This window comes from Sparus aurata, chromosome 22 (genome assembly GCF_900880675.1).
Source record: "Sparus aurata chromosome 22, fSpaAur1.1, whole genome shotgun sequence".
NCBI classification, from domain to species: Eukaryota; Metazoa; Chordata; class Actinopteri; order Spariformes; family Sparidae; genus Sparus; species Sparus aurata.
The window spans coordinates 20,763,425-20,789,336 of NC_044208.1; the positions used below are offsets into that span (position 1 = coordinate 20,763,425).

At 40.2% G+C, this 25,912-nt stretch overlaps 2 protein-coding genes across 5 annotated transcripts; one reads left to right on the forward strand and one right to left on the reverse strand.

The window, feature by feature from the left end:
* Positions 1 to 83: 83 nt before the first annotated feature.
* On the forward strand, positions 84 to 7,601 carry LOC115573851 (prospero homeobox protein 1-like; the record flags this gene model as incomplete). The annotated part of the gene is made up of 4 exons (XM_030404896.1): positions 84 to 1,337; positions 1,725 to 1,826; positions 2,329 to 2,523; positions 5,642 to 7,601. Coding segments are annotated over 4 exons (1,719 nt in total), but the record flags the coding sequence as incomplete, so codon positions are not given.
* On the reverse strand, positions 7,319 to 24,979 carry LOC115574423 (YLP motif-containing protein 1-like). 4 transcript variants are annotated; one of them, XM_030405931.1, is made up of 22 exons: positions 24,092 to 24,979; positions 23,177 to 23,389; positions 22,175 to 22,348; positions 21,484 to 21,995; positions 18,552 to 21,386; positions 18,043 to 18,163; positions 17,362 to 17,506; positions 17,179 to 17,268; positions 16,898 to 17,078; positions 16,762 to 16,785; positions 16,462 to 16,652; positions 16,145 to 16,299; positions 15,991 to 16,053; positions 15,683 to 15,802; positions 13,792 to 13,968; positions 13,620 to 13,703; positions 13,254 to 13,337; positions 13,092 to 13,166; positions 9,218 to 9,269; positions 8,666 to 8,787; positions 8,242 to 8,428; positions 7,319 to 7,778 (listed from the first exon to the last, which is right to left on the reverse strand). In XM_030405931.1, the coding sequence occupies exons 1-21, from the start codon at positions 24,647 to 24,649 to the stop codon at positions 8,282 to 8,284; spliced, it is 6,123 nt and encodes a 2,040-aa protein (XP_030261791.1). In that variant the 5' UTR covers positions 24,650 to 24,979; the 3' UTR covers positions 7,319 to 7,778; positions 8,242 to 8,281. The 4 variants fall into 4 exon arrangements, with proteins under 4 accessions (XP_030261791.1, XP_030261794.1, XP_030261790.1 ...); XM_030405934.1 differs by having other exon boundaries at positions 17,362 to 17,449; positions 22,175 to 22,363; XM_030405930.1 differs by having other exon boundaries at positions 22,175 to 22,363.
* Positions 24,980 to 25,912: the final 933 nt, after the last annotated feature.

A 25,912-nucleotide genomic window follows, 5' to 3' on the forward strand; every position in this document is an offset into this window, starting at 1 on the left:
ACGGCCGCACAGTCGAGCACCTCTCCTCTTTCCGACCTGATCCCATGCAGTCCAATTCAGATGTGTCAGGTCCTCCTGTGACCCTACAGGCAGACACGGAGAACATAAAAATGCTACCAGAGAGTGCTTATTACAGTAGCAGTGCTGCTGGTTCAGGTTACATCTTTCCCAGCCAGATGGAGCTCAATGCGTCCAGAGACACTGGACATTTATCCACAAGAAGGCATCCATCTCCTGCATCCAGTTCTTGTGGTCACCATGACTGCGGCCATCAAGCAAAGCGAGCAAGAGTAGAAAATATAATTAAAGGCATGACCGGCTCTCCTGGTATGCACGGCTCAGATGTGACGATAAATCAACACGAGGAGTCAGACGGCATGCAGGAAAACAAAAGGACTCAAGAACTTCCTTTAAATCAGGAAAGAAGCGGATCTGGCAATGCGAGCCACAGTCAGGCGACAAGAAAGCTGCTTCAGAATCAGCATCAGCACCTCAGACAGCTCAGGACAAGATTCAACCATGTGGATGGAGGAACCGACACTACGGACAGTAGTAACGAAGAGAAATATCCCACCTGGAACAGTTCTCCGGAAATATCTCCAAGGGACGCGTGTACAGATTCATACAGAGAGTTTGAGAGCCGCTCAAGTAGAAAATATCAAGGATGGAAGAAGGTGAAGCTGATGAACTACTTCCAATCCAAACCTGAGAGAATAAAGCTGATGGCAGATGTTTTGAAGTACGAACTGTCCAGAGCTGTCAGTCTGAGCGTCGACTCTATTTTCAAAAGCATGCCGCTTCTCCAGACCTCGGCGAACGTTGAGGGGAAATTAAGGACTGATGTGCCTCTTCAGTCATCAGTTTGCAAAGATACAAAAGTAACACTTTCATGCTGTGGCGATGCAGAGGTGCAACTCCCAGATGTTCAAACCGAAGCTCTATCTCTGGTCATGCAAAAGCCTCAACTGAAGAATGCGGACAAATTCATCCTCAAATCCAGATTAAGAGCTCACCAGCGTCCCAAACCTCCGGTCCCCCTCAGTTACGACTCTGCTCTGCATGAAGAAGAGCCGTCAGAGAAGAATCAAGACACCACCTGCCCACATGCCCTCAGATGCTTGCAGGACGGATGCTCTGAAGTCAGTCAAGCAAAGTTTGAGGCGTTTGACGCTCACTGGAATTCGGTCAAAGTGCGATCCAAGGTCAACTCTCGATCTGTGAGGAGCCCACAGACTCGTACTGTGTCAACGGATCCCGTGCTTCTGCAAGGCATGTGTCTGCCTCATGTCAAGATCGAGTCCGACAGCCTGGTGAAGAACAACTTGTACATACTGAATGTATCCTTTACAAGTGTATATACTGATGAAGTCTAATATTTCATCTTTAATTTAGTTTTTTGTGCAATGGCAATCAGCAGTGACCGAAAATGTTTGATATCTCCTTCCTTATTGTTGCCTCTTGAAGCATCCACCTTTAGACATCACTAAGTACAATCCTTTCTGTTGGCTCACCAACAATTTTCAACAGAATACAACAAATATTCTCTTTGATCTTCCAAACTCTGACCAAAATTGCAGTCTCTCTCAATTTGTCCAGCCTTGTAATCATTTCTCGGAGCAAAAATGCTTTCCTGCCTCAATTATAAAGAAAACTCATTGTGTCTCATATGTCCAGGACGTATGTTTCTATTTTTTTTTTTTTATCCTTAACACTGGTGCATTTAGGAGGGTCTGACCACAAATCATCTGAAGAAAGCAAAGCTCATGTTCTTCTTCACCCGCTACCCGAGCTCTCTGGTACTGAAGATGTGTTTCCATGATGTGCAGGTGAGAAAATACTATCAATAACTAGCACTAGCACAGTTCTTCTACATTATTGTGACATTTGAATGAATTACATTTTCAAAACATGATCAAATTTCATCATTCGAGAACATATTTATTGCTGTTTCTGAGGAAAATAAATCTTCTAAATCTAACCAAAAACCACTACGAAAATGTCCATGGTTTTAAAACCATCTTTATGCATTCGAAATGCATCCCGTCGCTACATAATAAAGAATCAGTTCCAAACACGTTTTTACCTTTTGATTTTTATTTGTCAACAGCATCACATTCAAGCAATGAGATCAGAATCATTATGGGACTATTGCATTTCTGTAAAACAACATTTGCAAAAGGGAAATGCAGATATGGTAAAATGCAGTTTATTCATGTTTTATATCTTTAAATTAACATGTAAAACAGCTTCTCTCGACAAACACATTACAGTTCATTAGACACAGGGACATCGTGCACTCACTTACCTGTTAGTCTGTTTCGTCCTCAGTTCACGCGATGCATCACCTCTCAGCTCATCAAGTGGTTCAGCAACTTCAGGGAGTTTTACTACATCCAGATGGAGAAGTTCGCCCGACATGCTTTGATTGACGGAGTAGCCGACGTGAGGGGTCTGACTGTGGGGAGAGAATCAGAACTCTTTAGAGCTCTCAACATGCACTACAACAAAGCCAATGACTTCCAGGTAACTGATACTGCACGCTACAATTCATGTTCCTCTGCTGAAAGATTTTATCACTCAGCTAATGTGGATGTACTTCTATTTTCACTGAGGTCACTTTATTCTCAGTGTGATCATGTGCATGATTTGCTTTTGTATTTTATATTTCTTGATATAAATACCAAAGCGTAAAAATTATTTTCAATCTGTTTACTTCACGGCATTTGCACATTATTATTTTTCGTTGGTATAAATTTCAAGATAACTCAATAATGGAGAGTTAAAAAGATTCATTAAATATGTCTAATATTTTCTAGGTTATATAAATTACATGTGGACTGCTTTTGTAATATATGTTATTTATGGTAAGTATTAAGTATTCATTTAAAGGTATGCATCAATAACACCAGAGGTCCTGCAGGTATCAACACCTTTTATTTGATATGTCAGCACATAGACAATAACAAGATATAATAGAAAATAATTTACTTATTTGTGCTCAGTGGGTAATATCTAAAATGTATCAATTTTAATTTTTTTAACATTTAATTTTTACTTTAAAAAACAATGTGAATTAATCACATTGTAACATTCAAAGCATTGTGAGCAGCGTGAGCGAGTCATTGTGATCGGCATTTCTTCCTTATTGATGATGCAGATAAATACTGCTCATGTTTTCCTGTTTGTACACACTTACATGTACTCTTCTACACAGACTGATACGTTTTTGACATACAGTAATAGTACAACTACTGTAACACACCATGATAATACAGCAGTAAGAAGTATCACAAGACAGTGAGACTGAAGATGAGTCTTAGAAGAGAAAACTCTCATACGGAGAACTTTATATGATCTTAAATGAGGATTTGCAGCAAAACGAAAATAAATACTTATTAATTTAATTAGTTATGTCTTCATAATGAACACAGCTGATTAATATATGTAATACGGCTGTTTGATTTAAACATGTGACTTAAAGAAGAGTACTATGAAGTTCATGCCACAATGAGTATGTTGTGTCTTTAGTTCTTCTCAACTTTAAAATGTGAATATTTACCATTATTGGTTTTAGAGAAATTTTTCAGAAAGTTGCCTTGATGTGTTTTTATTTTCAGTCATGTGTTGTAAAAAATGTGTCCAATATTTTATTTACAGTGTAAAAACTAGAGGTGGACCTAATTATTTAGACCATGTTTTAGTGACAGTTTTGATATGAAAATGGCAACTCTCAGTGTCATTAAATTACTATTTTTTAAATTTTTTATTAAGTATAAGGAAATTCAAAATCATACAGGCTAAAAATCTAAATTTGATTTGGAGGAGAATGTCGATTCAATTTAATAAATATCCTAGCGATATTTTCATGCCATGTATTTTTTGTGAGTGGTCAAGTCAAAGTCAAAACCTTGCTGAATATTTAGAAAGTACTCACTTTAACAAGAAGTAATTTGTTTGAACATGGTGTCTGAAGGGTTAAAGGGTTAAATATGTCTTTTTATTCCAACATACTCATTTTAATACACGTCACGAACATACATCATACATTTTGATGATACTGTTAATTAATTATGCATTCTTTAATTGCAGCCAGATGATCAGCAAAAATGGATGGATAGATTCAATTGAAACTGATGAATAATTCTAATTTCATTTCATTTGCTGGTAAAATCAACACTTGCTCATTAGGAGTCACTGATCTTAAGAAATCCTCAAGTATTTTTGACGATTTTCTCTCAAGTGAAAATTGAGATTATGTGATAACGCTCAGCATGAAATGTGAAAGATGTCAGGTGAGAAACAATTACACAAAAACAGTACAAAAATGTAAAATCAATGAGCTGATACAAATGGGTAAGATGTTGTAGTATCACCATCTGTTATGGTTTGGTTTTTCTGTTTTCTGATAAGTTGTTGTGACATTAAACCTTCAACTGTGCTTCAAGGGACAGGAGTCAAAAACAGCAGGGTAGGAGTAATAAAGAGCACAAAGAGGATCTAGAGACTGTCGTTGTCACTTTTGGTAGTATTATTAACTGAAGGTGCTGAAAAAAAGTATTCAGCTCTACCGTGAAAATAATTTTGGAGGTTTTAGCTGCAATATAGATTTTTTTGAAAAATAATACTTTTGCTTGTTGATCACTCCTGTTTTTTGCCAATTGGGATCAAATTTCAACACACTGAATTGAACATGACTGTATGTGAACATGACAACAATTTCAGTCAAACCTTAACAGCTAATTACGAGATGTAAACTTCGGAAATTGGTGACTCCCCCTAGTGGCAGAATACCTCCAGACAGCACAGCTAAGCTAGACGTTAGCATCCAAACACGTGCACCATGTTTGGTTCCAATGGCTTTTGCCACCTGTGATTTATGAGCATAAAGGATATGTCATCATTAGTATATGAATTATTTGATTATGGCCAAAAATTGTGTTTTGTGAGGTCACACTGACCTCTACCTATGACCATCAAATTTTAATCATTTCATCCTTTTAGTGAAAGTGGGCATGTGCCAAATTTGAAGTAATTCCCTTAAGGCATCCCTGAGATATCACATGATAGAAATGTAGTTACATACATGTTCCATAATTTAATGTGCATAATGACAATGCCAAAACAAACTGTCGACCACAGCTGTCACATGTACTGACACATGAACAAAAGGGGAAAAAATTATTGGTGTTTATTAGTTATTGTAAATCATAAACAAGTCAGCTAATAGGGCAGGAATGGAGGATTTACAATTTCTAAGAACATTAAAAACCATTTCAGGCTATTTTACTCTGCCTCGTCTGGAAGTGTGTGACCCCTACTCTCACTTATTAAGTTTCCAGACCAATGACTCCAGGTGAGCATTACCATATTGGAAAGGTTTGCAAGTAGAGAATCACACAACATTACAACTAAACAGCACATGTGCGGTGTCTCCTCATGTACTGAAAGGTCTTTGACAGTGGACTGAACTCATTTTTACCTATTACTTACCTTGGTTTGCTCAGTTTGTTTCTACTCATCTTAAATGTAACACCAATCTACAATACTTCCCATTCATGTCAAACACACATTACAATGGTGCATCAACAATATAGGTAAAAGGTATGGCAGTTAATGTCTTTAATCTTCTGTGCATTCACAGGTACCTGACAGATTCCTGGAAGTTGCTGAGATTACACTGAGAGAATTTTACGTCGCCATTTCAGTGGGCAAGGATCGTGATCCATCATGGAAAAAAGCAATCTACAAGGTGATCTGTAAACTGGACAGTGACGTACCTGCTGAATTCAAAAATCATCACTCTGGATGATCATCCAATCAGAAGACCACGTGTGCCACAGTGGTTATTGTCACAATGTGGACTTACTCGTGCCTTGATTAGAAAACTATTTTGTTTAATGAAGAACATGCTATATTGTAAAAAAAAAAAAAAGGTAAGACCAGCTGGGTTTATCAAAGGCATCCTGTGGTAGTTTTAGATATGTATTTTGCTACATCAGTCATTTGATGTAGCAATGATACATATTTTGTATGATTGTGAAACAGACATGTCAAAGTCACCAAGTGCAACACAACGCATTCTGTTAGACCAGCATTTCTTAAATAAGCACAAAACAAGGTCCACACCGGGTAATAAAAATGTTTAATTTTCAGCAGTACAGGATATGTAATATGGAAAGTACATACATTTTTGAATTAGTGAATGAGTAATTAACTATGCCTTATTTTTTAATTTTGCTTGAAGTAAAACAGTGTTTCTGTCTCTCTTCCATACTTACCATGAAGATCAGTCCATCTAAATGATATACTGTGGCCAGCGGTCCAAATCAAACATGCTCTTCATCAGCGGTTCTGTGTTCAATCATAACCGATGATCTTTGCTCCGACTGCTGTTGTTGATAATCCAGATTAAAATCTCCATGTGTTAAAATTCTGAACCTTTTGCTTCACAAGTGCAAATTTGGAACATAAAAATATGTATTTCCGAAAGTAAATATACATCTGCTTACACTGACATATTAATCATGATAATCATAGTCAGTATGGCCGAATTTAGTTCTTTGGTATTAATGTGCACATAGGCATCTGAACCGTAATGAAATTTCTCAGAAAACTGCAGCAACGGATAATAATGACTTTAGTGTGTTTCTTTTAAATGATGAGTTAGAACAAGGGTCAAACAGGCAAATTCCAGTGCATATGTGTGCCACTGTATATTTTAAAAATGTTTGCTTTAAACAGGAGCATGTATTTTTTATAAAACATCTTTTTGACAAAGATTTTCCACAAATATGCTTGCAGCCAAATCTCAGCTTGTATTGAAGTTTGACAGACTTGTCAAGCATTTAATTTGAACTATTGAACCCCAAAGGTCCCTCCTCACTTTACTTTCCCATCTTTCAATGCAACAAATTTTGTATTGTTGGAAACTGAGAGTTCTTCACAACTTCTTGCACAATAGGACAGTCTCGCTATTATACCTCCAGATTATGAACAGGTGAGGTCCGTCCTGCAAACATACACTTCAATACACACCATCTTTTGACAAGCGCACTCATCTCAGCCACAAGTTGAACCAAAGAAAATTCTGCAACATGCACACACTTATTTAACTTCGGACTTAAAATTGGCACCTTCTTCTCAAGTGCAATTACTTGCTGTTATAATTTATTTTAAAAGAAAAAATATCAAAATAAAATACATAAATGAGCCAAGAGTAAAGAAAACCAACCATAAAGGAATGTGATAAATAGCATATTCAATTTTAAACTGAAAGAAAAAAAGTGGACATTTCACACGCACATGAAAACACACATTATATCATGATATCGTTTATTTTCTGTCTTTCTTACATTCTACAAATGTAACCATATACAGGGTTAGACCTAAGGTCTCTATTGTTTTGTCTGCATTTATGCTTCTATACTGACTTGAAAACAAATGCACTTGATCTTTCTCGTTGCTGAAGCCTAAATGACTACTCCCCATGGACACAATTTGGTGAAATTTTATTGTCTTTTTTGCATGGATCAAGAAACAGTGCTACATGTATAGAGTACAGAAAGCATGAAGAGTATCAAATAGCAAGAAACAGTAGAAAATACAGGATACATGCAGCACGCAATCATATACTACAAATTTATTGATGTAACCAGTGTTTAAAATAAGAAAAAAAATATACTGTATCCTTATCAATAAAATAACTAAGAATCTGATAACTATAGATGATGTCAGCTCGACGACTCAAGTAAGCTTCAGTCTTTTCACATTCTGGACACCTGCAGAAAGAAAATAAATTGATAACTGGTCAGATTTGTTTGTGGTATCAATTAAAGTCAAAATAAATAAAAGTAATGCAAAATCAGTTATATTCAGATATTCTGACAACGATTCCTTAACACGTAAAAAAACAGTATTCGTATCATCATAGAGGTCATTACTGTTGTTTTTCATGTATACAAATACATTCCCTCAATCAAAGTGAAGTGACATCTGAATAACAACATTTTCTCTTTTTATTTACTGTGCAAAGACAAATCTTTTCGAAGAAATGGCTTGCTACATTTTTTTTTTTAAATAAAACTGGATTAAAACAAGAAATCTGCAAATTGGATTTATAATTTCAATGGAGGCCATGTAATACGCAAAGGCCATCAAGTCATTTAAAGTGCATGACTACAAAAATATTTTAATATTTTATCTACAGCCATGCTAACAATGTCATACAAAAAAAATACATACCTTTTAACGAAGGGGAAAAAAGGGGGATAAGATTATCTTCTTAGAAATACTTGGTGCGGTTGAGAGCTCTTTGTGCCAGCTGTCCGCTCTCGTCCGTTATTCTCTCCCAGTCCGTTTGACCCACCACAAAGCCGATAGCGCGCTTTCTATCTGCATCTTTCTGCTCTTCAAGATCAGCCCATCGCACCTGAAGAAAAAAGGAGAGCACCCGAGGTGTTGTGTTATGACCAGGGAGTGAAGCAAGGAGCATCATTAGAGATGAAACCATTACATTATGTAACATTCAATATTGTATACAACATTGTATTTCCAAAGGGGAGTACCTGGATTTTTACACTTTGTTTTTTCTTGTTTCTTCACTGGCAAACTGAATTATTTCAAGGTGACCACACAAACAACTCTGTAGTGCAGTGTGTCAATTTACCCTTTTCTTTCCTGGTTCGGATGTGCGCGTGGCATAGTCGTCTGGCAGCTGAAGGTAGTCGTCCAGTCCTGCCATGTCTCCATGTTTCCTCTTCCCACTGCCCCTCAGACCGTCCAATTTGTCTGCATAAATGGATGGTTCAAGTCAGCTCGGCCCTCCAAATAAAACTTTAAACTAATCACCCTAACATTCATTTATCCATGAAAAGCCAGCTTCAGCACTTCCAATCTTGTGGCCTCATATGCAGAACCTGAACTTTTTCAGTCTCTCAGTTCAATCAATCGCAGATGTTTTCTTCAAATACAAAAGAAAGCCGGCTGTATCTAAGTGTTAAATGTAAAGCACCTTTCAATTCCAACACTATTATCTTAGACTGAAGTCATGCTGTGTGCACTGAGACAGGTCATGATTCACAGACGGGATCATTTCCTCTCATGGACATACACGATTAAAAAACTAAGCTACACAGCTATAAGACACCACGAACATCACAAATCACACTAGGGTAGTCATTCATAAAATAAAGCCCAATATTAAAAAAAAAGTACCTACCGAGTTTTGCCTCAGATGTGTCCATCTCCCATTTGCTTTTAGGAATGTAGCCCTATATTACATAAAGAAACACTGCAATAGTTAAACATCTGGTCGATACAGGGATCAGAGAGGGAGAGAAATCAGGGGTGGGCTAAAAAGAGAGGAGACTGGTTTATTAGTAGTTTACACACAACAAAGACAACTGAGATATGAGACAGCATGAGGACCTTTTGTGGTTACAGGCATAATAAGCAGGACTTTCCTTAAATAAATCTGCTTTCGGGTCTGTATCTGTTTGACCGAGGGCAGGGTGAGCAACACGTGCACTGACAGGCAGAGCAGAGAGACAAACAGCACACAATAAAAAGCATGTAATTTGGCTGTAATCACACAAAATTCAGAGGTTTGTGAAGAGCCGTGGTTGTGCTTATATATAGAACGTAACCGGAGGGAAGCACTCCAGCGGGAAGAAACTTCATTTCTGTGATTAACTGCCATGTTTTTGCTGACGCTGCTCACTCTTCATTCACTCTTTCTATTATTTACAAACAGAAACCGACAAATCCTGCATATTATGCCCATAAGACATACAATTAAGTAAATAACAGTGGCATGCAAATATTTTGACAGAAACTGTGTTCATACTAAGCCTTTTGTTTTTGGCGTGTTTAGTGTTTTCCTTACAAAAAAGTAATAAAAAAAATAATAATCGTGAAGCAATCACAAAAAAAAAAATAAGAAATCAGAAAAACTTCTGCAGCCACCTAGTTTGCCTGTGTTAGTTAATAATCATGAAAACACATTTACATCAGCAAAAAACAATGTCCCTGTGGTAGTCAGCAGTCCTGCTGCTCAGACAACTGATGTTGACTGAACATGAAATTGCTCTGTGTAACAAAATACACGGACACTATCTGGCTGGCTAGCAACAAGTGATAACATAAAATTACAGTTAGAATTTTTGTTGAAATGTTATAATTTAACACCAGGTTTGCTGGTTTCATGAGTACAATAACCACACTTTTAGCTCACTTTCTCTTTTTGTTCAGATTTGTTTTGATTTTTCATTCCCTTGGCCTCTTTTTTTTTTTAAGTCACTGTGGTGGAAACCTAAATCTTTCTCACACAAAGAGATGCTGATTGAAGATTTGATTTCTCAGTGGTCCACATCTTCTGTTCAGAACAGCTGTTTTAATACAACATTAATTTGCTTCTGGCTAAGAGGCAGGAGCAGATTAATGTATTTATGTTTTTTTTTATCATTTAGTTCTCACATTCATTTATTGTTGTGCTGCATTTCTTTTAGTTTCTTTTAATTTTGATAGATATTTTATTTTTACCTCTTTTTTGTGTAAAATAAAAGAAAACAAAATCACACAGGTGTTTTCTATTATTTTTCCTGATTAGACCTCTGCTCAGGTGTAAGATGGGCAGAGCTTTACCTGTACATTCATAGTTACAGAGATGTAAATCATGCGCAGTCTTTACATTTCCACCAAGTCCTGACAGAAAGTCTAATCAGACATAGTAAGTGAAAATACCTGTGTGGGTGGATGTACGGTGTGTTATAGCTTTAATGATTAATTCTGGATATTTAAAGTGCATAATGTAATGTTTTTCTTTTCATAACAATGTTCAAAGTTTGTAGGATTATGCTGGATATACCAGTCTTGCTCCATTAGTTGTGAGTATTCACATATGGGACAAAAAAGCAAAACATGACTGCTAAAGATACACTGCTGAGAATTCAAATTCCAGCAGCTTCTGCACAAATTTAAAACAAAGTGATGCTTTAATGATCAAAGCTGAAGAAAGGAAGCAACTGTTGCTTTATAGGACTATTTGAATCATTCATTGCTAGATTATACACATTGAAGACACACTGTCTCTCCATAAACTTTCACTGAAAAATACTCTGACTATAGAAAAAAGAATTAAGTACATTCAGATAAAATGTCCAGCTCCTACCAACAGGTAGAAGAGGCTTTGTGCTCTGTCCACACATCATGCAGCGAAGCACTACACAGTGCACTCCTGCTCAACACTACATCATTGTTAGATATGGTCATAGCTGCAACAGACAACTGTGATACAAGGTGTATTTTCAAAATTTTAGTCTGGAAACAGTTTTTCTTTCACAAACCAGAAGTAACTTCTTACTTTTAGTTTCTAATAAAGATTTCTTAGAACTGAACAGCATTTAAATTTTTTATCGTTTTTATGTGTCATGTTCACTGTAATAAAGTGCTAGATAGGCAAGCATTGTATGTCATGTGGAGAAAGCATTCCTGACATTTATGGATTTATTTTGCAGTTAGATTTAAAGAACATCAAACTAGGATATCAGTAGTAATTTTAACCAATGTTGCCTGTGCTTACTGCATAGAAAAGCCAGTGGAAAACTTTGATATTTATGGAAGTGGATATCTTAAAAAATTGGGACACAAGAAAAAAAAAGATGCTGTCAGAGTGAACCAGGACAGTAAAGCTAGGTCTGTTTGACCTAGCTAAAACCTGATTTCAAGCTCTAAAAGTTGAGGAAAGCTGTAGATTCAGGTGACAATTGTCGGTAGGTTCATCGCTACATGCGACCCGTTCTGTTGTCACATTGTCATTTGATACATTATTATTATAGAAATATTGATGATAGGCACTTTAAGATGAAGCAGATTTGTTTTTAGCTGTTCACTGACCAGGCCAGTGGCCTATTGTTTCAGCTGGGGTTTACACTTCCCTTTCACATCTTATGAAAATGACTTTTTCATGATCAGAAATTCATGTAAAAAAAAAAAAGAAAAAGAAAACATTCCAGTTTTGTATACTTCATATGCGGACAATCACCCTGAAGGTGATACCATATCATTTACAGTTTTATACAGCCTTAAAGGTTTCATCAAAATATCGAAGCAGGAGGAGAATCTCCCACTGCAGGTTTGTATATACTACGAAGTTCATCCCTCTGAATGACAACAGTATAGGTTATTCCATTTTTTTTTAATAGTTTGTTTACATTTCAGCAAATAATATTTTTTCTTGATTTAAAAGGTGTACCAAAGTCACTGAAGTAATTATAAATGCTTCTGTAAGTTATAATACTAGCAAAAGCAATATGTACCTCATCTTTGTAAAATGTCATTCAATTATTTGTTTTGAATTTTCTTTGGAATCTTTAGTATTTAGAACTTTCCGGTATTTTTATTCTAAAAATCAAGATCATTTCGCACAAGAAGTTTTTTATTTTAGACAGACTACACATGTTTTCAGCAACTCACTATATGAGTTTTTCTTTCTTATTTTCTCAGTCATGATTTTTAAATCAAAATGTTTACTTGGTTTGGTTTAAATGGTCCAGTCGCATGCACAATGACACAGCCAACAGTTTAAGAACACATTTTCTGATGGTGGTACTTTAGGTAAAGTTGAACTATTTTAAATTTCCGCATAAACTACATACTGTTACTAAAGAACAAATAAATTCTTAAAAAAAAGAAAGAAAAAAAAACAGGAACCCATTCTGCTGGTTCTTAATTAAATAGACTGTTACACCTATGGCTTCATTTTGGCAATTATTCACAACAGTATTTTGATGGTCTCAGTGTTGCTGCTATACATGTTATACATGTTCCATTTTCTGCTCTGGTCTTTCCTTGTAAATCTGATCATTACTACATAATCATTTAACTTCATGAAAAATAGGTGAGAAGAAATTACGTGATGACATTCAATGAATTTCACTCATTGTAGTTTGAAACTCGCCTGGTCATTAAAACAAAACAAAACAATCGGAATTAGAGACTAATGGGTAACGTACTGAATAAACCTTATGGGTTAGATGGGAATACAAATAAGTGGAAATGTTGCTAAAATATAAATAAATCTGTCTTTGTCCTACCCGATCACCCTCTTCTTCCTCCTCTGCCTTAGGTTCCTTGGGCTCATCGTCGGGATTGAAGTCTTCCATTTCAACCTAATATCGGACACACATGTTAGCTCAACTGAGTTACTGATAAAGGACTATAATTTTATGAGGACTATCACGCCTTGAAGACCACACCTCTTCTATAGCAGCATCCTGAAGCAGGGACCGGACATCTAAGCGCACCATGTGACGTGGCGAAGACTCCCAGTTGTTGGACATCTGTACACAGAGACCTCCATTAAGAATTGTATGTTGTATGGACATAGAGTGTATAAAACACGCAGACGTAGCCACCATGGCTTCCCTCATTGGGATTGTGAGCTAATGTTTTGAAGCCCCCATTCTGGCATTTTGTGCAGGTGTAATGCACTTCCACATTGCCTTCCCTTTTCAGACCAGGAGGTTACGTCCACTTTATTTATACAATCTACATGTATGTAGGTTTTATTTATTAATTGAAATCATTATATATTCTTAAGAGAGCTAACTGATCAAACAGACCTTTGATATGTCCTTAAGTGTTCTTCCATGGACATTTCTCTTTGCACAAGTCTGAGTGTCTGCAGTTATTTCAGCCAGGTACACCTTAATATAAAAAAACAAAACAAACAGACCTTAGCAGAGGGCCAATTGGAGAAACAATTTTTCTGAGTCATTCATGAACACAACTCACCTCAAAGCCTTTTGTTTTGGCTGCACTCCAAAACTGATCAAAATGTTTCACCCTGTCATTAATAGTGTCTAAAATGATGAAGGGGAAAAAGCCATCGTCCAGAGTTTTCTTAAATGTTTTAAGCATGCTGCTCCGGTAGGTATCCTCCATCTCTGGCTCATACTCGTACTCAAGAACCTGTAAAACAGATTTTTTAGTTTTACATTGTTTATGTTTACAGTAACTGTTGTGTATCCTCCACTTGATGTTGCTCGCTGATGCCCACTTAATTTCCAAGTGTTTAATATACAGTGGTGGAAAAAAGTTTTCGGACACCCTTAAAATTTTACACAATCTCAAATGTTATCATGAAATATTTGTGGAAAAATCTTTTTTGTGTTTCAAAAGGTGCCGCTGCATTAGACAGACACAAACAAATACAAATTATATTTTAAAAACTAAATTCTTGACAGTTTTAATATGTCAGTTCCTCAACATTTTCGGTATCAAAGTCAACAAATAACAGAGAATGTGTTCAAAACTGAACTAAAAATAAATAAACCATCACATTATCAAATTAATATTTAGTAGCCCTGCCATTAGCACGCAGTAGAGCTCTAATCCTGGCTGCCATGTTCCCCACGAGCCTTTCACACTGTTGAGGGGTAATCTTGTCCCATTCTTCTTGAATTAGTGCTTTCATCTAAACTCTTCGGTTTACGCTTTGAAACGGACCTTTTCATAATCCACCACAGATTTTCAATGGGGCTCATGTCCGGGGATTGAGCTGGCCAGTCTAAGACCTGGATACTGTGCTCCTGCAGCCAAGTTCTACTGGTCCTGGATGAGTGGCAAGGGGCATTATCTTGTTGAAATATCCAGCATGTGGGTTTCGAGAATGGCACAATACTTGGCAGAGTTCAGTGTGCCATCACAGACAGTGAGATGACCAACACCAGCAGCACTCATGCATCCCCAAACCATGATACTGCCCCCACCATGCTTGACAGTAGGTACTGTACATGCTTGAGATAATGCTTCGTCTGGCCTTCTGCGTACCCTCACATTAGCAGGAGGAAGATAAAGCTGGAAACTGGACTCATCTGACCACAGAATCTTCTTCCAGTTCCTAACTGTCCAGTTCTTGTGTGCTTGGGCCCAACGACGCCGGGCTAACCTTTGTCTCTCATTGATCAGGGGCTTCTTGACAGCCTTGTAGGACCTTAAGCCATGATCTAAAAGTCGGCCACGTACAGTGCGGGTGGAACACTGGACACCTGTTTGGTTTGACCACTGCTGCTGAAGCTCCTGTGATGTCATTCGGCGGTTTTCCCTGCACATGCGATTCAGGATGTGGTCATTTCTTGCTGAAGAAACCCTTGGACGCCCAGATCTTGGTCTGTCTTCCAAGCTGTTGGTTTGTCTGTATTTCTGCAGAGTGTATCCAACTGCTGAAGGACTGCATCTGCACTTCCTGGCTATCTGGCGGCAGCTGTACCCTTCCTGGCTGAGAATCTGAATCTTCAGGCGTGTTTCCTGCGTCAGGTTCCTTGTCTTAGCCATTTTTGTCTCTGGAGAACTTTAAAATGTGCTGGCTTTATATAGACACTACGCACGGCAAAAAAATGTGTGTCTTTTAATAAAAAGCATGACTTTCAATAGTGGATCACTGGTACCAAAATTACCCAATACTCAAAATTTCTTATGTATTTTTATGGAACCAATCAATTTTAAGTTTCCAATGGATTTTTTAGGATTTGTTTAGTATTTTAGTTGTAACTGTACTGAAAGAAATTGCACTTGAAGACCTAAAAGTAATTCTTAATCCAATATTTCACAAATGCGTTTGGTGTCCGAAAACTTCTTCCCCCCACTGTAGTACTACTTTGTTATTGAGGCGTGTTAGACTCACCTTTGTTTTGACCCTTCTCCCTGTGTCTGGGTCTTTCTCAACTTTCTCAACCTCTGTCATGTAGTAGTCGTCCAAAACAAGAACTCTTGGAGGTGTACCGCCACAATCGACTTCCTTATCCTTGAAAATGCAAGATAAAAAACAAACCTTCATATTTTTGATTTGCTTTGATTGAAAAGGTTATAATAATTAATTATGTAAAAAACATGTTTTGGGGAAGGACATACAAAACACACCATGAACATTGTTGTTGCATATTGTTTAAGTTTATTACATTACATTAGGATTTGCTGGTAGGACTCACTCACCCGTATAAGCTTTGCAACATGGCTTTTCCCGCTTCCTGGAAGCCCTCTCATTATGATGACAATCTGTTGAAAAACAACACTTAATTTAGTACTCAATATTACACAATTAACAATGTGATGTTGTTACATCAAACATTGCGGCATCAATAAGTACCCTTTCAGGCCGTGACGATCTGCCTGGTGGTTTGAGAAGATCGTCGATATTCTTGATCTCTGGCTTTTTCTCAACTCTTGGAGGTGGCTGAGGTGGAGGTGGAAGGGGTGGTGCAGAGGGAGGTCCTCGGTCTTCTGGGAAACTTCTTCTGTCCGCTGTGTGATAGCATTTGCAATTCCATTTTTTTCTCTAAATGGCATTGTTTTTTCACATTGTACATTGTACTCGATGCAGATTAGAGTTTCAGTGAAATTCTACAACTACATGAAAGCAGAATTACTGAACGGACATTTCTAACAAATGTGGAATTTAAATACCGTAAGGTGAGGAGCTATGGCCATATCGCTCAGATCCACTGCGGTCGAGTCCAGTGCGCTCATATGGCGGTCTATTGTAGCCTGGTCTTCCATAATGTTCATCTCGATCACGGCTGCCACTTTGGTCCTTCTCTCGAAGATCCCGATCTCTCTCCCTGTATCCTGAGCGTAAAGGAGGTGCCTGTGGAGATCTACACAGAGGAGGAGCAATATTAAGATTCACTTCATCAACAGAATTCATTGTTTCAAACTGGCACACTGCTGACCAATCACGATGTATAACACAAAGTGATAATGTACCTTTCTTCAACCATGGACTGTGTGCTTGAATCAAAAACAGACAAATAGAAAAGAATATTACATATGTTCTAAAACACCGTGTTTTCCTATGGTTCGGTGAGAACAGGGTGTCAGAGCCACTGAGGAAACGTGTTACCTTTCATCCCTCTCTCTTGGGGGATAGCGCTGTCTCTCAAATCTTTCTCTGTCATATTCGGGTGGAAGCTTCTCTCTGTATAATTCCCTCTCTCTACTGTAGTCCCGGCGGTCCATATAAGGGTCTGAACGTCTGTCATAATATGGGTCTCTGCTGTAGGGATCTCTGGGACCAAGATGTTCTAGGAGAATTAAATCATTCATCAATATACAATGGTTAGAAAAAATGCAAAATTTCCTTCCAGAGTATAGAAAGATAAGCTTTACAGAACTGGAACTCACCTTTTTCATATCCCCTGTTTGAAGGCACTGGGTCAGGCCTCAACACAATTCGCTCACCGTAAGACATCTGCTCCACTGTGGCTCCAGGCTCTGAAATATGTTAATGTGTTAATGTTACCAACATCCTGAAGCTTAACCATTTTTATATAATATTTAAAATGTGTTTATATTTGCTGCTTATACCATGCCCATGTCCATAATCCACAGTCTTTGGAATCACCGTAGGCGTGGGTGCAGAAGAGAGAGGCTGCTGGTAATCTCTGGAAGTAAGCTTGGTATCCCAAGACACAGACTCATTTGAAACAATCTTTGCAGCTGCAGTCATGCCCTAAGGATGATAGATTTGACATTATATAGTTCCAAAACTAATATACAAAATGGCTAAACAAAACAACAATTACTACTGAATTTGTAAAACTGTATGAATAATTAAAAGTGTGGCTAGCATTCTCAATTGACCAGCATGGTTTCAACTAGGGCCCCTTAAATAATTTCCATTTCTTTCTGTTCTTGCTTTGTCATAGTAGGTGGTAGCAAAGCACCTTAACACTGGTTGCCACTGGCCATAAAATGGAAGAAAGAAGAAGACAAGACAAGACGAAGTAACTAGCTAGCCAGCGACTGCTATCACTCATTATTGCTGGAAGACATGAAAAATAAGAGCAAGACACTCTACTTGCACTGCTCGTAGATATCGTGATAACATTGTTATCAGGAATTACTTTGGCCACAGTAATCGTGCAGAGAAGATTTTGTGACAGCCCTAGTTTGAACCATCACGTATGACCAATGATCTTGCCATTTATACAGAAATGCATTTTTACAGTTGGGTGTAAAAAACATGAATTAATAAGTACACAATACCTTCAGGACATTCCTGACATCTGGTGGGATCTCCAAACCAAGAAGACCAGCAGGGAGATCAGGCAGGACATCAGTTGGTGGTTGAGGTTCAGTCCCGGGTGTTTTACCCTCCTTCAATTCCCTGTGGACCCCAAAAAAACCCCATAGTCAAGTTCACCTTCAGGTTCTCCAAAATCCATTTCATCATAAATATTGGTAATTTACTATCCAAATGCCAATGCTGTGATGAAAAAAATAGAGATCTGCTTAAATCACTGCGATGTCCAGACATGCCAATTGATGTTGTTAAAATGTTTTGATGATTTGAGCACCACAATTCGATTACACTCCTCTTTCTCTTTAGTTGTGGTAGAAATCTCAGAGGTGGACATTTCAAAGGTTTGGCAAATAATAACAACACTTCAATCTGCATTGCTAGATTCCACTCAAGCAAAGCCAGAATCTTAATTTGGGTGACCTTATCATGCAATTTATTATTCTAAATCTTAAAATTAAAGAATAGAAATTACCTTATAAGCTTCAGCTCTTGAGCAGCTTTCAAGATGATCTCATGTTGATGTTGGGAGAGAGCAAGTACATTTGCTCCGGTCATTCCTTCAACTGAGCTCTCTGTGACAGGCGCACCAGAAGGTTTATCCAGAGGAGGTTCTTCCCTGTGATCTTCATAGCGAGCTCTGCGATCCTCATAGTCAGCAGGGTACCCTCTCTCTGGTGGTGGAGGAAGTCTTGGGGGCCTATCCCTTTCTGAAGGTGGTGGTGGGTATGGTGGCTCTTCCTGTCGGTACGGGGGCTCATCTCCATATTCACGGATTCTAAGTTCTCCTCTTCCCCTGTCACGCTCATCAAATGGATATGGGGGACCTCTTTCTCTTTCCTCTGGCCAATGTCCATCTCTATGGGGTTCTGATGGTGGCATGCGGGGTGGATAGTCTCTCTCAGGAGGAGGGCGCTCTCTGTCCCATTCAGACTCATAGTGCTTGGCCTCATGCCGATAGTCATCAGGGGGATAGTCCTGTGGTGGCCGCCAGCGATACCCACCTTCCCCATGACCATAATCCTCAACAATACCCTCTTTAAATCCCTCTTCATATTTCTCATGCATTTGACCAGGCCGCCACATGTCTCTACCCATTCCTCGACCCATAGGTCTCCTCCTCATTCCTCCTGAATCCATCATCTCATGTGGAGGCAGAGGAGGACCTCTGCCATGTGGTGTTTGCCACCCCGATTCTCTCTCCATTTCTTCATCATACAATGGCTCCTCCTCTGTAGGATCCATCATCTCATGAGGTGGCAGTGGCATATGACGCCTGCCTCTTCCCACATCAGGATGCATTGAATGGCTATGAGGGTCATTTTCATGGTACATGGGGTGGCCTGATGGATCCATTTCGGTATCATCAGTGTCCATTTCATAGCCCAATGCCTCGTGATCCATTGGACCATGTGCTTGGTGAGGAGGGCGTCCTCGTCCTTGGTGCATGAAATCGGGATGACCTCGTGGAGGACGACCCCGGCCAGGTGGAAACAGAGGTCTCATGCCTCTCATTGGAGGTCTCCTTTCTTCCCAATAAGGGTCCCCTTCCTCTGAGTACTCGACTGACTCAGGGTCTTCCCAGTGCCTGTCCATTGGCTCTCCTCTACCCATGGGGGGTGGCCCTCCTCTACCCATGGGGGGTGGCCCTCCTCTACCCATGGGGGGTGGCCCTCCTCTACCCATGGGGGGACCTCCTCTACCCATGGGGGGACCTCCCCTTCCCATAGGCGGTCCACCTCTACCCATAGGCAGACCCCCTCTACCCATAGGCGGACCCCCTCTACCCACAGGCGGACCTCCTCTACCCATAGGCGGACCTCCTCTACCCATAGGCGGACCTCCTCTACCCATAGGGGGACCTCCTCTTCCCATAGGGGGACCTCCTCTACCCATAGGTGGACCCCCTCTACTCATAGGTGGACCTCCTCTACCCATAGGTGGACCTCCTCTGCCCATAGGCATACCTCCTCTGCCCATAGGAGGACCTCCTCTGCCCATAGGTGGGCCCCCTCTACCTGGAACGGGTCTCCCTCTCATCATTGAGGGTCCCCCTCTCCCCATAGGGGGTCCAGCTATTGGCTCCTCATAATATTCTTCCTCTGTTAGAAAGTATTGTTCCTCTGGCACCCACATTTCTTCAGGGGGCACCTCAGATTCCCCACCACCATACTCCTCATACGGATCTTGCCAGTAATATTCTTCCTCTTCTTCTTGCATTCCCAAGTCCCCTTCAGTTGGCATGTAATCAAAAGAGCCATCTTCTTCTATCGTCCCACCAAGTGGTACAGTGTTTGGTCCCCTGAACTCGCCAGAGCCCATCTGCCCACGTCCTCTCCCATGTGCTTGAACAGGTACTGGGGGCTGGCCTCTTCCCCTACCAAGAGGGGGCCTTGGAGGATCTGGTCTTGACTGCATTTGGCCGGACGCTTGTGGATCAAGTTGGATTCCAGGGGTCTTTGGAACAAGTGGGGGGATCTTGCCTTTCGGGGGCCCATCTGGTTTGACTTGATTTTGTGCAGCAGTATTCATGGATCCCCCAGTAGTGGGAGAAGTAACAGAAGGCTTACTGTTTACAGGTTTGGGTTTTTCACTATTGTCAGAGGCATTACTGCCATCAGTTTCATCAGTGTTTGTGTTTGTTTGTAATGTCTGAGGAATTGGGTCATCTTGGACAAAAAAGCCCTCACTTCCAAGCAAATTGTCATCTGTCAAGTCTTCAGATTTAATCTTCTTCTCTGGTGGAGACTCACTTTTTTCTTTTTCAGACTGTGGCTGCACGACTGATTTTCCAGGTGTCTTAGCATCCATGCTGGCAGTTGGTTTTGTAGCCTGTTCTGCTTTTGGTTGGGGAGCTTGCTGCTGTACTTGCAGTGGCACGGGTGGGCGTTCAAATCGAGGCGGTGCAGCAGGGTGCCTTGGGGTCTGTTCAAATCTAGGCTGCTGCCCAAATCGAGGTTTATCGAATCTGGGGGGACCATCAAAGCGTTGCCGTGGATGGTCAAATCTGGGAGGACCATCAAAACGGTGCCTTGGTTGGTCAAATTGAGGGGGGGCATCAAAGCGCGGTGGTGGTTGGTCGAACCTTGGGGGACCATCAAAGCGCTGCTGTGGTGGGTTGAACCTTGGGGGACCATCAAAGCGTGGTGGTGGTTGGTCAAACCTTGGGGGACCATCAAACCGCTGCTGCGACTGGTCAAATTTTGGAGGACCATCAAAACCTTGCTGAGGCGGGCCAAATCTTGGATGACCATCAAAAGCTTGCTGGGGCTGGTCAAATCTAGGGTTGTTTCCACTTGGACCAGTAGGACTACAATAATGACAAGAAAACATTATTATTAAAATGATATTTCTATTAAGAGAAAAAAGAATGCCAATCACAGTAATATGAAACAATCTCTACTGACCGTGGACCTCTAATGCTGTTAAAGCCTGGTGGCTGAATGGTTGCAGGGCCTGGGGGTCTGACTAAGCTTGCAGGGCCACCTCCTCTTATAGGGGGTCCAGCAGGTGATTCTGAATTTGGCACAAAGCCAGTGGGCCGTAGACCTTGGGATCCAGGACCAACAGCACCAGGAGAATGCTCCATACCTGGTGTTACTGAATGCTGTTGGATTTGCATGTTTTGTTCAGGAAACTGGCCATACTGTCCCATCATCCCACTGCTATACTGGCTTGAGGCGAATGGCACCATGGTGGTGAGAGTGGCCACTCTTTCTTGAAGGTGAGCACTGGTGGCAGTCATCTGCTCTTGCCACTGCTTCCATTGATTTGCATAGTCCTGCAGTTGGTCTTTGTGGTGATAGGTTTGAAACTGCTCATGCCACAGGAGGAAGGAGTGATTCCAGTCTCGGAATAAGGGCGTGAACTGTTGCTGTTGCATTTCATAGTGCCTCAGCTGCATTTCTGTAGTCATTGACTGTAAAAAAGACATTAAAGAAAAGATGCTATTTATTTTTGGTTCAAATATTGTGCAGGTTCCTGGTGGTGGGGAAAAAAAAAGAAAATATGGTTTCTTTTGACCTTACTGGTCATTTTAGCAAGATCAAAAATTCAGTAAGATGGTCTTCAAAAAACACTACCATATACTGTACCTACCTGTATGTTTGCAGGTTGCTGAAGCAGCTGTTGGTATTTTTCCAAGACATGCTGAAGCTTTTCATGCTGTGTCATCAAAGCTTGATATTGTACGCTGGCTCTCTGCTGCTGCACCTGTTGCCACTGTGCTGCTGCAGCCTGTAGCTGGTTGAGGCGCGCAGCCTCATCTGGGTCCTGTGGGACGTCAGGCTATGAACATAAACAAGGCAAGATTGGAGCACAGTTTCCATTTGCAACTTAGAAAGAGTGCGTAAGGGTGGTTTGTAATGCGAGACATAATAATTTGTATAGCGAGACATAATAATTTGTATAGCTGGAGGAAAGGCACTACTGAGAACCATTTCTAACCATTACAAAGGTTCAATCACACATCACCATCCTGCTTAAAAAAGCACAGAAAAAGCTGTACTTTTTACAGAAATTTAGGAAGGTTCAATTCAGGAGCAAGATCCTTGTCAGGAGCAATAGGAAGGCCAACTGGAAACATCACCAAGGCATGGTTTATGCGCGGCCAAGGATGGGAAGTGTTAATGACCAAAGTGAAGCGTTTACTGTAACTCATCCACACCACAGCATATTAATGACCATTAAAATGGTGCCTGGACATTTTTTAGTGGCTGCTGGAGAAAAAATCTAATTTCCAACACCGATAACACCCACCCAAGTCTCAGTCTGTTCACCCTGTTGCCATCTGCAAAAGATACAAGTATCTGCTGCCGTACCACCAGACTACAGAGCAGCTTATTTCCCAAGGCTGTGAGGCTCCTGAACTCATCCACAACACTCAAATGCCCCCCCAAAAGATTGGCAGGACACAAGGAAGTTACATTTTATTATTTAAACACTGCCATAGGTGTTCCATAGAGATTCACTCCAGATCCTATTACATCTTCTTGCTCAGTTTCACCAAATGTTTGTGGTAAAAGGACTGTTAGCTCTCCGACGAACACTTGCTCCGAACTAAAATGATTTACATACACAGCTCTATATAATTACCCTTACCTCTTGAGGAGGTGGAGGTGGTGCTGGGGGCTCCTCTTTTGGAGGAGGTGGAGGAGGTAAGCCTTTTGATTCTGATGGAGGAGGAGGAGGAACTGCTTGTTCTGGGGTTGGCAGCATTGGACCATTACCGTCTTTCTGATTCTGTTTGGCGCGCTCATTTTTCAACTTCTGAAGATTTTGAAGATGTTGTTTGTACCAAAGTTGCTGTTTGTCCTTGATGAAACAGTTACAATTGTCAGACAATGCACAGTTTTTTTCTTTTTTACTGTCTTTGTACACTTACTTAAGTGAGAAGATCTGTTGTAAAACACAAGCATTTCATGGACTTTACAATCCATACACAGGACACATGCTGAAACCTGTTATTTGCAATAACACATATTTGTTCAGTGTTTGTGGAATCTTGCTCTGCTTGTTCATGCTGAATTCTTGCTCAATGTGACAGGATAATTTGTGAAACGATAACTGTCTTCCAATTTGTATCAATCTCAACAACTTAAATGCTCTTTTACCTGCTCATATTTCACTTTTATAAGAAACTGGAAGTAGTAGTGAATCCATGTATGGTAAATTCAATTCAAGCATAAGCACTGATTTAAATTACTGATTGAATTACTTTGTTACATACTCATAACAAAGACTTGATCGTTCCATTTAATTATCACAAACCTTAGGCTGTATATATGCTGTCCCAGATTTAAATTAGTTTGCACAACGTGTGGCCAAGATCAGACAGAGATGAGCATTTACATTTGCTGACAGGCAGCTTACAAATGTAGGTAAAAAAAAAATGTATATCACTAAAAAACAAATGGTAGCTAGGATGTACTTTAGCCATATGTTCTAGCTTCAGGTTGAGCAAAAAAAAACAAATTATTGATCAGATTTAGCATTAAGTAATTAACAAGATATTACCTGCAAAGGTAAGGATTTGTCGTCTGTGGTGGGTGTATGTTTCTTGTCTTCTTTGGGTGCCAAGTTGTTGTCCGGTGGCTTTACTGACGGGGGCTCTGGAGGGGGAGGACCCGGCTGGGGCTCGTTGGTTTGTGGTGGAGGAGGTGGAGGCTGTGTGTGAACCTGCTGAGGGGCAGCGGGGTCTCTGGGGGGCTGACCAGGAGTCTCGACTTGCTGACTGTACGACTGAGCTCCAAACCCGCTGTCTGAATGTCCTACTCCTTCCGGGTGCCACGATGTCCCCGAGTAACCACTTGAGTGTCCAGCACCGTACGAGTTAGCATTGTTGCCGTGGTGTAACACAGACTGGAGCTGTTTCTGGTGCAGCATCTGGAGCTGCTGCATCTGCTGGCGGTGCTGCTCCTGCAGGCTGGAGAACATCGAGCCGGTGGATGGAGGCTCGAAGCCGCCAAACCCCGCCGACTGACCGGCAGGCCCGCCACCAGGCTGCTTACGGGGTCCAGGACCTCCAAAGTTTTGTGACTGGGGTCCGCCAAAATTTCCATAGGAGGGGTACATTGTTAAAAAGCCAGGGCGGAGTACCCGGCCTTTGTGCTCACATACAACCTGGGTGGCTATAAAAGCTAACAGCTAACACGGACCTAGCTACTTTGTATCACCGATGGCTAACGTTACATTTTTATCTATCGACCGGGTCAAATCGCATTAAACAAAAACGATATATCCTACTCTGTAGTAAGAGTTGTATGGACGGTTGTCCATACGTGAGAGAAATGTGCAAGTTTAGCCCTGAGAGAATCTCTTACACAAACGCTCGGATAGTGATATCCTTTAGCTGCTGAGGCTACAGTGCCAGTCGGTACATGGATATGGCGCACACTGATGACGAAACACTGACCGCTTCCGCCTCTGGGAAAGGGCTTGAAAGATAATATTTTATGCATGTTTACTTGCTCCCGTGTTGTGATTTGTTAAAAAATACAAAATAAATACATAAAAATAAATATTTTGATGAGTTATTTTATTCAGGAAAGCCTCTGTTCTAAAATAATGCCAATGTTTGTTTTTTCTTTTCTTTAATAACCCTCTAAATATTACATAATTAAAAATGGACTGCATTTATATCACTGACCTTACTGACCACTTATTTGCACACACATTCATATTTTACTGGTGGCCAAGTCTACCACACAAGATGATGCGCACACACACTCACACAGACATGGAACAGCCAATTTGGGGTTCGGTGTCTTGCCTAAGGACACTTCAGCGTGTAGTTTGAGAAGGCATCCATCACCAGCATCCACTTCTTGTAGTCACTATGGCTGGAACTTGAACAGTGGCCATCAGGCAAAGTGTGTCAGAGTAGAGAAAATCATCAAAGCAAAGACTTGACCAGCTCTCCTTGTGTGCACTGCTCTGATGTGACAACAAATCACCATGAAGCACACAGGAGAATGAAAGGATTCAAGAACTTCCTTCACATCAGGAAAGATGTAGTGCAAAAAGTGGCATTGACCAAAAATGTTTGATATTTTTTTTCTCTTTATTGTAACTTCTGAAGCAGCTGGCTTTAGATATCATAAAAAAAAATCTTCCTCTGCTTATTTGAGATCCTAATAACAAACAATACCGTTACAAACGCTGTCACACCCCAGGTCATCAAAACCTTACAAAATCTAATAAATACCCCCTTTGATCTTCCAAACCTTGAAAATTGCAGACTCTCCATTGATCCTGAGTTGTAAACATTTCTTGGAGAGAATATTTTTCCAGCCAAAATAACAAAGAAAAGTGATCATGTTTCTTATGTCCAGGATG